A 15,046-nucleotide genomic window follows, 5' to 3' on the forward strand; every position below is an offset into this window, starting at 1 on the left:
TGACCTTAGATCTTACATGTTGAGCACAGCAGAGGCTCCAACAGTTTTCATCACAGAATGACACTAAATAAAGATGAATGGGCAGAGTCTGCCCACCAGCAAGTCCTACAATGGACTGTTATTTGAAAGAGAAAGAAATAAACTTCTATTGTGGTAAGTCTTGAAATTCTGGGATCTATTTGTTATAAAAGCTAGCATTATCTAACTAGCAAACTTAAAGTGGCTGAAACAACCACCACAAAACCTAATTCTCCCTCACTTACAATCAATCACCACTTATTCCTGTCCTTTATGGAAGAACATCTTTCCAATAGATGTAAGAAAATAGCAGCCTGAATATAAAATCCAGTGTAAGGCTCATATTTGGGCTACACACAAATACATTTTATTTGCCACACAGAGCAATCTATTTTATTCAAATCAGTTGACAACATTTACAAATGAGATGATTGCACACCAAAAATCTGGAATTTTCATTGGTTGAAAAACCCGTGATCTTGGGTTTTATTCTCCTTTTTATGTGGGTCAGGCATCCTCCAGACCCACTTGACTGGTTCTGGCCATCTTCCCTCTTCTACATTACTGACTTGGCCTTCGACTACTGTTGACTTTGCCAGCTGGATGATCATAAATAGCTGGGATTAAAACTATATGCAATACCAGCTAGCCTAAAATTATAATAAGGAAGATTACTTTAACATGTAAATTTCTATTTACGTGTTATGTCCTTGGCTTGCTTCTTTTGATGGAAATTACAGAAACAGCCAAGTAAAACCAATTATTAGGTTTACTGGTCTGATATTGTTGATGAGTTTTCCCCCTACTATGTCTTTCAATATTGCCTATACGATATTCAACATAGATTCTCATTTTGGAGTTAACTCAATAGAAATAAATGGTAGCATCCCGTAGAATACCCCCAATACAATAATTATTTATTTGATTATTTTCCTTGATCTGTCTTTGGCTATTAAAAAGATAAAATCCATATTTATGTTTCAACTATATTGCAGGTGAAGTTAGAACTCACACTTGCATATTCTATTTTTTTCCTGATATTTCTGTTTTATTTAAATATATATTTTCAATTATGGCTCTTTAAGTGCTTTTTAAAAATTCAACTATTTCATACATTCATTTCTTATAAATAATGCCAAATCCTTTGTGAAATTAAATAGAGTATAAATAAATAAATATGGTTAAATTAAACTTAGTTAATATTTAATAACAGTATAAAATTGTATCAAGAGAACAGTAAAAGTTTAATATTCATAAAGTACCAGGCTATATCCAATTGAGATGCAAATTTTTATTTGATTTTGTTTCCTCCCTTTTGAAAATAAGATAAAATTATAAATAAATCTCTTAGTATCTTGTTTGGATGCTTTGCTATAGAAAGACACATTTAACTGTTGTTGCTTTGCTCATTTTTAAATATCAAAATTATAAAAAAAATTATACACATGGATTTATAAATCCATGTGTATGGCATTTAAACATTCTTTCATTTACTCCATTCTCATTCGTTGAACAAGGCATTTGCTGAGAACCTCCTAGCCAAGCCCCAGAACCTGGGGAACTCAACTAATGGAGTAGAATAAAGTTTAAAAAAGAGATTCATGGAATATGTGCAAGAAGAAGTTGGCTTCTGCCTGAGAAGTCAAGAAAGGCTTGTCCTTTAGGGGAGATGAGTGCCAGGTGTTGAAAGTAAGTAGTGGATGAAGCAGAGGGAAAGACTCACTTTGCAAAGGGATAGAGGCCTGAGCCCAGAGAAATTCTTAGTGAATTTCAAGTCCTCAAATGAGCACCATCACTGGGTGTTAACTGGCAGTAGAGGGTAGGGGCAGAGTGTCAGGAGACCTATGGACAGCCACTGAGGGTTTTAGGCAAGACTTGTGTAACTGAATCTACAGTTCATGGAACTGAATCTGGAAAAACCACTCAGGGCCATATATGAATCTGATTACTTCCCTTATGATTCATTGATTTAGTTTGAGACTGCACATTTCAGAAATGATTTAGTGTAGCTTGAAAAAAAAAATGTAGCTATAATAAGGGAGAAGCTGCTAAAATAAGAACTCCAAAGATGTTATAAAGAGAATTTAAGGGCAGAGAAATAAAATGGTGCAAGAGGGAAGGTTCACACATTTCATGCCCTAATATAACATATTCACTTGTTAGAGGTAAGGCACAAAATTGGCTGTAGTCTTACTGATTGTCAAAATAACCATTTATGAAAACAAAAATGCATCCATGGAATAAAATCAATCCCAGTGTTCAGTGGAAGCAACAACATAACTGGTGCAGAAAGGCATACTACCTGATAGAATAATAAATGTCCTCAGTAATAACCTGACAGGAAACAGTAATAAGCTTCACAGGGCAGTTTCTTATAAAATCCTCCCACATTAAGTCATGAACATCAGACTACCCCCTCCTGCCTGCCATTCAATCAAAGCAGCTTTAGGGCACCTTGTGAGGTCTAGGAATGTGGTTCTGTGCTGATCTCACTTAATTCAGGAAGGATTTTAAGTTAGTATCTGAAAAAAGGGACTATATATTAGACAGTCTTCTGTGATATGCTTCTTTTCACCTAAGCTTTTTAAAGCTAAGTATTGAGCTCAAATACTGACACGTGATCAGCCCAGGAGTGGAGTGAAGCACAGTGCTCTGTGGTAGAAATGGCCAGCTGGGTTAGAGGTAGAACAGAAATCATTTGGAAATGTGAGACCTGAAATGATATTTCTTGAATTGAAGGGCTGCCCACATTTATCCATCCACTCATTCATTGATTAACTGAAGGACTGATTGAACAACTGATTGATTGAACAAATACTTACTGACAATCTACTACTCAGAAGGCACAGTGCACTAGACCAGGGCTCTACCCTCAAGAAGCTTATAATCTAATGGAGGATAAAGAAAGAAACAGACAATTAAATGGCAAGCAGATAGCTCTGTGAAAGGCTTAAGAAGACATTCACCACAGAAAGAAATGTGCTGAGAAAGTACTGATCTGACAGGAACGTGACAAGATTCTCTTCAGAAAGCAAGTTTGTGTTTGATTAATTAACTTCCTACTATTGCCTATAAAATAAATAGGAAGCTAACATGAGGTGCCTTGTTCTATAAAATGATGAACTATAATCTCATAAACTGGGGAACAGTTACTGTAAGAGATAACTCAATTTTAGATTTATTGAACACTTAATATGCGCTGGGCACTCTGCTAACACTTCATGAGAAATATCTCACTTCGCAACTTTACATAACCTCTAAAAACCCTAGGGGGCTTAGTAATGTCACCTTCTTTCTACTGACAGGAGGAACAGAAGTAGAGTAACTTTTCCCAGGTCACACAGCTGGCAGCAGAGCTGAGGTCTAGCCCAGCGCCTCACTCCCCAGGGCTGTCTTCCTCTCTGGCAAGGATTAGGCAACAGGACCAGAGGCCTTTTAAAACCCCTCATGATTGGCATCAATAGCTCATCTTTCTGCTCCCTCTAATGAAGAGATATGCCTCTCAGTCTTCTTAAAGTAATTTAAATTTTTAAGAACAATAAAAATGTGATTTCTATTAGATTCTTGTAGTAAGTTCTGGGTGAAACTCAATGGCTGGAGGTTTATATAGTAGAATGGATGGGGCCCAGGATCAGAGCAGGGAAAAGCTGAGACTGTCTTACATTGTTCCCAACCAATTTTACAACAAGTAAATAGGGATTGTAATGATGATCTGTATTTTAATATGAGAAACTCTAAAATCTGTATATTTCTTTGATAGAATGTTGGTGTGAGAAGTCTAAGCTTATTAAGTAAGAAACTGAAATACGTGTTTGAAGAAATGCATGGTAATAGGTATTTATAAAAAAGAAAAAAAAAAGTCTACCTCTCCATGTCCAACCAAATAGCTAAACAAAGACCAGATACATGCAAAGGTAGTTGGGGTGGCAGAAATTGGCATAAGTAGTTGTTCAGCTTAAACTTATTTGTTGTCTATAGAAAATGAGGAAACAGGACTTAGATTTGCTCAGAAAGGGGAAAACAAGCCTCCTGGGTGCCGTTAGAATCCAGGTTTGTGTGATGTAATGAACTCAACTCAAATTTTAGGTCCCCGCCCCTGAGCGTGTCCTCACTAGTAAATCCAACAACTAATTAGTGGCTCCTAGAGCAATTCGTTGTGTGTTGGCTTTGACGGGGCAAAGAAAAAATAATATGCCTGGTGGGGCTCCAAAGTTTCACTTTGAATATTGCCTCAATGTGTTAGACATTAGCTTCTTAACCACACCTAAATGGGCAGGATCTGATAATGGATCATAGTCTAGAGAGTGCTGACTCTAACTAGGTTAAGAGCAACCTGCTGATGTGACGAGAGCTCAGATGCCCTCCTCTTCTGAGCTCACAGAGAAGCTTGGCACCAGCACCCACCAATAGAATTTGAAAGCTTCTGCTAGTTTTCTATGATATTCAACCTTTCCAGATCAAGCACGGAAGAAGAGCCATGGAATAATCACACAAAGGGTTAAAATAAGGGGCTAAATAATCATCCAGTCCAGACAATCTAACTAAAGATGGTGGTATACAGAGAAGGGCTCATTTTAATACAATGAACACATACAATAAAAATATTTCCCAGATTTATATTACATGCAATCATTCAGTACCACCTGGCTCTGTTCATAAATAATCATTGAGGTATTTTCCATTTATGTTAATATATATGTGGCATTAAGAGAATGGCCCAGAGGAAAGGAACTTCCCTATTCCTCATTGGCTCCAGGTAGAACTCTAATATATCCTATGGCTACAGTCTGTCAGGCTGATTAACTCTGCCATGCGGTCTGAGGAATACAATAAAGTTAAAAGATAATTAAAATTAATTTATTGCCACAGCTGGCATCTGTGCATTGGCATATATATGCAGCAAAAAATCCTGACTTAGAAGTGAAATTCAGCTTTAAAAACAGGCGCCTTAGAGTCAAAACATCTACACGCAAGTCTTTGGTGTGCTACATACCAGCTATTGGCTGTGCGCGGGGATCTTTGTGTCTTTGACTCTCACTTTCTTCTTCTGATCAAGGAGGGGGAGTGATACCTATTTCATAGGATTATTGTGAAATAGAAATGACATGATGTGGGTGGGAGCATTTAGGAAGCTGTACATTGTTATGTGACTCTAAGATGTGATTAATTGCTGTCTCTTTACAGTAGAATTGTCATGACAAGCCTCAGGAATGAAGTGATGCTTCTAGAGCACATGGAAGTGTGGGGTTGGGAGAGGGAGGGCAGGAAGATCATACTCATTTGACTCATCAGTTGAACAGACACGTATGGTGTGCCGCAGCGTGTTTCCATGTCTCGATCCCCAGCACTGTGCTAGGAATCAGGCTGCAGAGGTATCCCAGTACAAGGAGCATGAGGCCTGTGAGGCCAGCCTCATCCATGAGACGCTGGTTGGGGACAATGTCCTGGTCAGAAAGAAAGGGTCTATCCTGGAAGTACTAAGGGCATCACTGGATAGTGCAGTGCATCTCAGATGTTACCACCATCACAATCACCTACAGAACTTTAAAAACTCTGTGTCCTTCTCCCAGAGTTTCTGATTTTAGGAGAATGGGATGAGTCCTCAAAATCTGCATTTCAAAGCCGCAGGTGATGCAAGGGGCCCCATTTTCAGAACCACTGGGATAAAAGAAGAATGATGGGTTCTTAGGTATAAACAGCTGACGGATTCTCGCTAGCTTAAAGAAAAAGAGAATTTATTGGAGGGCTTTGGGGTGGCTCCTAAAATCAGTAGGAAACAGGCTCAGAAATGGAGAGGATTTAGGACAGTTCGGTTCAAGCAGCATAAGCTACTTCGCCATGAAGCCTGGGCATCCCTGGTAGAACGTACCAGCTCCAACTCTTTTCCCTCTCTTCCTTCACCTGAATTTAATGTGCTGAGTCCCTGGAGAAAGAGTCCAATTGGCACATGTCCACTCCTCACCTAGTAGCTGACAGAGTTCTTTGAATGACAGGCCCTGGAAGACTGCACATAATGGGAGAGATGCAATTGTAAAGAATATCTGGGTATTATTGCCAAAGGTGTGTCAGCGGATGCTTAGGCAGCAAAACAAAACAGAACCAAACCCAAGTCCTTTTTCATGGTAGGAACAGGTCAATTTGCAGAGGGCCTGGAATTCTAGGAGGGAGCAGTCTTCTCTTGCAGATTCTTAATTTAGAAAGTAAAATGGCAGTTTATAGCTTCCTTAGAGGAGAAAAGGAAGTTAAATCAGCATTTTGAAAGCCCCTGTCCTGGGTGCCTCCTGTGCCCTGAATTCCTTACCCTGGGGTTCCAGGCGTCAGTGGATCCTTGGGGCTGTGGTTCAGGATCTTCTGGTTTCCAAAATCCACTCATTTGTCCTACACCTTTAAGCATGATGTATGATTCATTTGAAGGATTCCTTCATCTGGATTTTTTTTTAAATTATTTTTCACTTCTTTTTAATTTTTCTTCTTTTACCTTGATCATAGGACTTTACATCTGGATGTTTTTCACTGTTTTGTTTATTGTGAAATATATCAAACATACAGGGCATTACAGGGAATAACATCACACTTGAGTGCCTACCACCCAATTACCCACATTTCCATTTTGAAATAAACCCATTGAATTTACAGAGCTTTTGGTCCTGGTCAGGTCTTTTGGGTAGCTGTGCACTGAGAGATGGGATGGCCATTGGGATGGCGGTAAAGAGCGGGGACAGACATCTGGAGTACTGCAGATATTCAGATCATCAGTGATGGAGTGAACAGATGGAGCTGAGCACTTATACCTGCCAAATACTAAACATAGGCAACACATGGATTCCATAATTTGGAAGGCATTCATTTTAAAAGGAATTTTTTTCTTAAGATACCTAGTCCTAACTCAAAGTGCCCTAACATGAACAAATATCTTTAAATAATTATAAACATTCACTTCAAATATTTGTTTTATCCCATGTAGGTCTTTAAGCGGATAAGTAATCACGGAAGGGAGTGATAACAATGCCTAGGGCAGCTTAGCTCAGTGGTGGCTCAGGCCGGGTTGCCCACGTGTGCACTGGGAGGGGTAACACTTAGTAATTTCTTTAGAAGTAGAAGTTGTGATTAGGCACAGTAAATTTAATGGATGAGATTTTAATCTTCAAAGTATTAGCAAATGATAACTCTGAAATGTTAAGGCTTGAATCTCCTCTCTATTGCATAGCTATCAATTAAATTATACAATAATATTATTCAACTATTGAGTTCTAGAGGAGTGAACTCTGAATAAAAGCAAGCCAAGACACTAGGTTGTTAATTTTCATGTTAGGACAATGTTTCCTTTAGAAACTCTTTTTTGTTGCATGTGAAATAGGAATTTCCAGCAACTGTGTTTTCTTTCTCTGCTATTTTTTCCTTCTGTTTCTACTCTAAGAGATCCTTAACTTTTGTCATTTGCATGATATACCTTGAAAGTGTCAGCCTCATTAAATTAATGCCAGATGTAATACTGACATCTTCAAGGCACACAATCCTTTTTCATAAAATAATTTTCGCTGATATATAAAGAATGCTCCTATAAATGCCAAAATAATTTTATTTTTAATTTAGCCATTTTAGCAATTCTTTTCAATAAAATCTGTACAAGGCATTGAGCCAGACACTGGGGGAGCCATAAAGATAAACAGATATACTTCCTCCAGGAACTCGAAGTCTTGAAAAAGAGATAGGCCACTTCAGATCATTCTCTTGTGGGGCATAGCATGACAAACGACGGAAAAGAGGTGCAGAGAAGTGCTGTGAATGCACCAAGGCAGGAGAGATTACTTCTGGGTTGAATAGGGAGAACTTCCTGGAAGAAACAGTCTTGATAAAGAATGGGGAAGGTCTGTCAAACTCAATGGCAGGGACAGGTATTCAGGGTAGCAAGGAACTAAAGCAAAGTCACTAGGGCAGGGATGCAGGGCATAGTTGGAGGTCACAGATGGAGATGCAGATGAGACAGGAAAGGGGGTCAGGTCCCCATTGTCAGCATGATAAATGCCGTGGTCAGGAGGTTAGACTTTATTCTGGGATAATGGACAAGCATTGTCTCACTCTAGGCTTTGGAACTAAGTAAACGACATGATCAGAGTAAAATTCAATTCAATTCAGCAAAATGTATTGAGTAGCAACGATGCACCCAGCCCTGTACTTGACGTAGTGCATTCAGAAACCATCTTAGTGTTGCCATCAATGTCCCTAGAGTCTAGTGGGGGATGGATATATGAACAGATAATGTCAACAAAAATAGTATATTGAGCTCTGTTAAATAAGCAGGAGGCCATTGGCCTGAGGTTCTCTCCCTATTTTCAGTTCCTACTTAATAAACTGAAACCTAACTTAGGAGTATATTTTTTATAACAAATAGTTGGGTTTCGGTCAATCATAAACAACTGAGCTTTAGCCAATCCCAGGCACCCAACTGATCCAACTACACCCAAATAAGGCAAACACCTAATGGTAGCCAACAGATAATATCTTTGCTTTGCTTCTGTGTTTGGCCTGTAAAACTTGCTACTCATGCTGCTGGATGGAGCCCTCTCACCTCTTCTGGTTCTGATTTCTACCCAATTCAGGAATCATTCTTTGCTCAAATGAACTCTGTTAAATTTAGTTTGTCTAAAATGTCTATTTAACAGCTCATATAGATATATCTAAAGGAGACTATGGGAACCCACAGAAAGTAATATGGGGGCTAAGGGAGAAGTTGGTACCTAACATGAGTCTTACAAGGACTTAAAGAGTTATTTGAATGAAGAGAAGAAAGAAGGATATTCCAGTTTAAGAGAATACTGTGATCAAAATCACAGAATATCAAATAATACAGGATGCATAAAAAAGACAGCAGCTCCATTTTACTAGTGGCTCAGAGTGAGGCAGAGAGATGGGAGTGAGGGAGAAGAGGGGATGAGGGGCAGGGACTGTGCTTTGGAAACTTCGCTCAGGATGGAGGCAGGGAAACCAGGAGGCTATTACAGAAGTGCAGTCCCACAGGTGTTACAGTAAGGAGGCACACCCCAAATAGAAATTCCAAACTTTCCATGGGAGTCTCACTTAAAGGGGTTCAAGTATATATTTTTCCACACAACTCTTATTAATACTTCAAGTTATTTCCTAATCTTCAGCATCCTCAGAACTCCCATTCCTATTCCAGAAGAACCCTCACCCCATCTTCGGTATTTCATTCCCACCACCTGTTTTTTCAATCCCCTTTCTCTTCTCTGCCTTTCCAGCAGACCACACTTGCCCTGCGAGTATTATACTTTTGCTCTCTGTTTGGTTTTCTGCACCTACTCCAAATCTTTACACACAGATTTTTATACTCTCTTCTCTGCCAATAGGGCTTGATGGTGTCAGAGCAAGTGGGCTATTTTGTAATGAGGATAGGGGTTGTGGGAGGCTCTGAATTCACATATGTTAACAATTTGGGGCCAGTTACAATAATTAAAATATAAGACAATCAGAAAGAGCTAGAGAAGTGGCAGTATAATGGAATAGAAGACATGGAAGTGAGATAACTTGTAGAAACATAGTCAGGGCCGAACAAGTAACCAAAGTAGGACAGCGGCAGAGAGAGGTAGGACTTTAAAATTGCTTTGTAGTTTGAATCTAGAATGAATAACAGTAGTGTGATATTATTCACCATGTCTGGGGGATACAAACAGAGAAACATAAGAGATAATAACAGAAGATGATAAACTTGGCTTTGTATATGCTTAGCCTGAGGTGTCAACAAGGTCATATTTAAGAACCAGAGCACTTCAATTTGATGCCATATACCAGCTATCTCTAAACCTGTGTGTTACAAATCACCATTTGTAATCAAAATCAAACTCTTTTGGAAAATGACCTACAATAGCCTGTTCTTGGAGATTGTTTGTACATGGGTAATGCTTGCAGGAAATAAACCCATTTAACTTTGTTTCCAACATTCTTCCTACCCACCCCCTCCCTTCTTTTTTTCTCAGAATACCTCAGCATCCTCGGGAGTGCTTTTTTTCAGGGACAATCCTCTAAGAAATGCTCATTAAAACACTACAGGTCTCTAATCAGGGGAGGTTTAAGACAGAAGGAACATGGTGTGGGAGAAGGCAGTTTGTTTGCATGGGAGTGAGAGTTGAAGCATTATGAACTGCTGAATCACCAAGAGTGAACAGAAAGAGAAAAGGGGGCTGGAGACAGAACATTTATAAACACCATTTGATATCTCAAATGACACGTGGAGAATATATTTGGAAGGACAGCATGTTGTAATAGCAAAATCATGTGTTTCAGGGTGATCTAATCTTTTTAAGATTCCATTTTCTTTCTGAAAATTGATGTCTACCTTGTTGGGTGGTACTGAGATCTAAAATAGTTATGTGAAACATCTTCTACATAGAAAACACATAATTCACTCCCAATAAATACTATTGTTAATACTGTTTTCATTTAAGTTTTTCTTGATAAATTGAAGCAAAACCTTGATGAATACACTGTGGCATTAAAACTTGAATGTTGGACAATTACATACGAGAAATCTCAGTCATTTGTATCAATACCCTAATACAGGGAAGCAATGCTAGTTCAGACAAGCCTCAAGCAGTAATAGCATGGTACAGGAATAGCACCCATAGTAACTAGGCAATGAAAGAAGACACCATAGGAATTTCCCTATAGTACCAGGAACTACGTTTTTTTCAGTATTTTTCATGAAGAGATGCTGGAAGCTAATATCTGAGCCTCAGTGAATACATTTGCTCTCCATATAAAATCCTAAGCTAAAAACCCCTTCCATGTGAATGACTGTGGGTATCAAATTGTCATGACGCGACATCCTCTGACAATACTCATTACCTGGTACCCTCAGGGTGAGACCAGGGGAAAGGCGTCCACAACAAAATACTGGCTAATGAGATATATTTCTGTCTAATATATCACAGTGATACAAATGCAAGCCTTAGTCATTTTCAATATTGGACAATTGAGCATACAAGCCCAAAAAAGATTCTGAATTTAGAGTTAAAAGTTCTGTTAACTGCCACAGCAGATTAGATTTTCTGTTCTCCAGCAAAAAATGGGGGCAATTACCAAGATTTTACCCAAGTCAATTCATTCCAAACCCCAAAGGAATGGTCACCAGAATTTATTATCTTGCAGTCTTTTGGAGGGCAGCCTCATAGGTCTCAGGTCTGTCTGAGGAGCCTGGTGTAGTTAAGACTGGGCGTTAACATGACTGGTCAGTGTTCTTAATAAAGAAGACATTCCATAGCAACCAAGATGTGAGTGAAAAGCATGACCAAAAGGATGGCAATCAAGTCATTGCAGAGGTGTCTGAGGCATTCGGGTTATTCAGATCCTTGGGAAGGAACAGCGGCAGGGTGACAGATTTATGGTCATGGACACACAGGGCATTGTGGCAGGAGATGCTCACATGTTATTCTCTGAGCAAACATAGGCTAGCGTGTAAATGAAATTTGCCATAGAAATTCATGGGGTTTCTCTAGGTGAGTACTTGCGGGAGAAAATGGACAACTATGTACTCTGATTGGTTTACATGGTCACTTGCCTAAAATCACAAGACTGGGGCAGAGTGAATATATATATTATAAAGATAAATATATTTATATATATAAATATATAAAGATATATATTTATATTATATATATTATATTTTATATTTATATATTTATATAAAAATTTATATTTATATATATTCACTGGGACAGATTGAATGTATATATATAAAGATATATATATATTCAATATATAATATATTTATAAGATATATATATTCTATATACATATATATATTCAATATATATGTATCTTTATATATATATATTCAATCTGTCCCAGTGAATATATATAAAAAATATCTTAAACATATATATTATATATGTATGTATAAAAAACAATGTTAACTTAAATGTGTCCCGAAGACTGGCAGTGTCAGCATTGCCTGAATCTAGAATTACCCAAAAGTGCAAATTCCCAGGCCCCACCCTAGGCATGGAGGAAAACGGAATCTCTGAGTAATTTGTTTTAAGAAGCTTTCAGGTCATTCTTACATACAGTAAAGTTTAAGAAGCACTGCTCTAGACCTTTATCTGATGGGTCAATAATTGACACATCTCTCCACTTCAGCCTACTCCCCAGACTAGGCTGGCTTCTTCATCTTTCTGCCCTGAGTTTCCGGTTCTCTTCCTCTGACAGCATTGGACTAGACCATCTGATTACATATAAGAGCTCAGTTTGGAATTTTTATCACTCACAAAAATCAAGAAACTGTGCAGAGGCAGTAAAAATACTAATTTTTAGCTTTTTGATTTGGTTTGCAGCAGACAAAACTCATTTATAGCTTTTTTCCAAGCTCTATTCATTTCCAAGTTAGCAATGATGTAAATAAAGGAATGGGAAAAGGAGGAAAACACTTACATGAGCTATAAGTTGCTCCTGGGAAGCTTTTACTTCAGCTTGCAATTTCTCGATGCACTGAAAAGGAGAAAAGTTTAGAAACCAAGTATGTAACTCTTTCTTTTGCATATTCGAAGCATTGCAGACATATCTGTGTATCAGTTTTCAAATCTTGTGAATGGTAGCATTATTTCAGCTACATTTTTTGAAAATCATTATTGGAGAAATCATCCCCCTTTTCCTATTTCTCTTCCATTCTATGGAAGGCCCAAAGAAAAAACACACAAATATATTAAGAATATATTAATATATATGTAACATATATGTATATATATAATATATATTAATATATATATGTCTGAATAAGGTAATGTTAGCTTGATGTGCTGTGGTTAATGCAAACACCCCTATATCATATATATGTATATATATATACACACACACACACACACACACACACTCTATATATATCTATATATCTATATACCTCCACATGAAAACATATTCATATATTCCAAAAACAGATACAAACCCTTTAGATTGAACAAAGATGTAAATTTATATAATGATATATATAAATGCTCAGATATTCAGAAAGCAATCATTTCTTATAAAGTAATTGATTAAAAAACACATGCCGAATGTTAGAATCCTCTTGTTTTACTGCACAGAAAGAAACTACTCCTTGTTTAACCTTGACAACTAAGAGACATTTGTGCAGTCAATGTCATTTATAAAATAAATAGAATATTTAGCTAATATTATTCAAAAAGATGCATATCAAACTTTAAATCTACTACTAGCCAAATAAATTATATGTCAATATTCACCAGGGAATAAAATTACTTTTAGCAAATACAAATATCGTTATTTGCTATTGTGAACTTGAAAATATGAACTTTTAATCCAGACTGAAATGGCTTTGCAGAATTGTCAGTTCATATAAAATTAGGTAACTTTTAAAGTAAAGATGACTTTGTCCTACAACATACCTGGTCTTTTACAAGAACCATTTTTTCGTATGGTTCCTCACTGGCTTCCTTGTGGTTCACAGCTTCCAGTTTTTCCTCTAGCCACAATACTTGTTCAAGCAGTTTTGATTTTGTTCCTTCAGAGACTGAAAGCTGAAGATATTTTCTTTATAAGGGCGTGTAAATACAGTAATATTTTAAAAGCTCCTTTTAAAAATTCAACTTATAAATAATTTATCTTCCACCAATATCTATTAAATATGAAAATAGCTTCTGGAACATTTCTCATAGATGATAAATTAGCATAGAGAAAGAAGGAAAAATTGATTTTATTTATTGTTTATAATTAAGATCTTTCTAAACAGGAGGTGAATCCACATAGTTACAATGGGCAGACAAATTTCCTAAAAATCTCAACACTCATCTTCATTGTGTTTCAATATTGTACTTTATTTGTACAGCCGAATCTGAAACTAGTATTGTGGTTTACATATGGTCTTTGAAATGTAACTCTTGGGGAGGCTACAGCTCTCTAGAAGGAGTGGGAGTTCTGACTCCCTTGAATGTTCACCATAGAAGCAGCAGGGTGCATTTAACTAGGGAATATGCAGGAATTTCAAGTTAAAGTCTGATCAAAGGCAGATCTATACTAAGCCACAACCAAAAAATTCCTAGCAATGACTTGTCTTGGTTTGACTGTTTGTAGATTCCTCTTGAGGAAAGTGGTAGTTTGATAGTCCTTAGTCTCTCATTCCCCTGGAGAGGGCCTGTACTAGCTTCTCCTTTCATTCTGGCAGCTATAGTGCTTTTTCTCTATAGTTCAGCAACAATCCTTAAAGATTCACTGGAATCCTTAAAGGCTGTCCTGGAAAAAAACACACGATTTTGTATTCACTGCAACTTCTAGGGTTTTCTCTAAAGCATGAATTATCTCTACATCTCTTTTGCATTACTCTGAAAGTTATTGCAAGGCATACTGTCTCATCTTGAAAAAATTTGATTGTTCTTAAATTTTTAAAGACAAACTACCAAATGTGGAAGCACAAAGAGGTCAGTCTGCCAAGGAAACAAGCACATCATCTCTACTGGTCCATCATATACTGGCATATCGTATCTATGGTGAACATATCATACATACTGGCACTGAACCATCCAGCCACACACTCGTTCACTGGGCAAATGTTTGTTCAGTTGCCTCCCTCCACAGCTGTTGTGTTATGTGCTGCAGATTAAGAAAGTGCAAAATAAGGTTTAGAGGGAACACACATGTTACGAACTGTTGGCCATGCCTTTTGGCTCTTGGTGGCCTTGAAGACCTGTGGTGCTCCTCATGATCACTAACATGTTTAACTCCTGAGTGCATGGTGGTTTAGAATTACAGTCTGGCTTTTCTGCCTACCCTTCTATTTTATTAGAGACATAGTATAGCGTAAGGGTTAAAGCCATAAACTCTTATGTCATTATCCTTTGGGTAAAAAAATCTCATTTTTTTTTTACAAAAATTAGCCAGGCACGGTGGCAGGTGCCTGTATTCCCAGCTACGAGGGAGGCTGAGGCAGGAGAATCACTTAAACCTGCGAGGCAGAGGTTGCAGTGAGGCAAGATCTCAGTTTTGCTGTTTACTACCTGTGTGATCT

General features: G+C 37.7%; 1 protein-coding gene across 1 annotated transcript in view; it reads right to left on the minus strand.

The window, feature by feature from the left end:
- CCDC192 (coiled-coil domain containing 192) overlaps positions 1–15,046 on the minus strand; it is a 203,401-nt gene that overhangs the window by 122,257 nt on the left and 66,098 nt on the right. The window contains exons 4-5 of the mRNA XM_017500991.2: positions 13,431–13,562; positions 12,460–12,516 (exon numbers count right to left, since the gene is read on the minus strand). Of these exons, the coding sequence (XP_017356480.2) occupies positions 12,460–12,516; positions 13,431–13,562 (189 nt within the window). The remainder of the gene's footprint in view (positions 1–12,459; positions 12,517–13,430; positions 13,563–15,046) is intronic.

This window comes from Cebus imitator, unplaced genomic scaffold (assembly GCF_001604975.1).
Source record: "Cebus imitator isolate Cc_AM_T3 unplaced genomic scaffold, Cebus_imitator-1.0 Scaffold275, whole genome shotgun sequence".
In the NCBI taxonomy this organism is placed as follows: Eukaryota; Metazoa; Chordata; class Mammalia; order Primates; family Cebidae; genus Cebus; species Cebus imitator.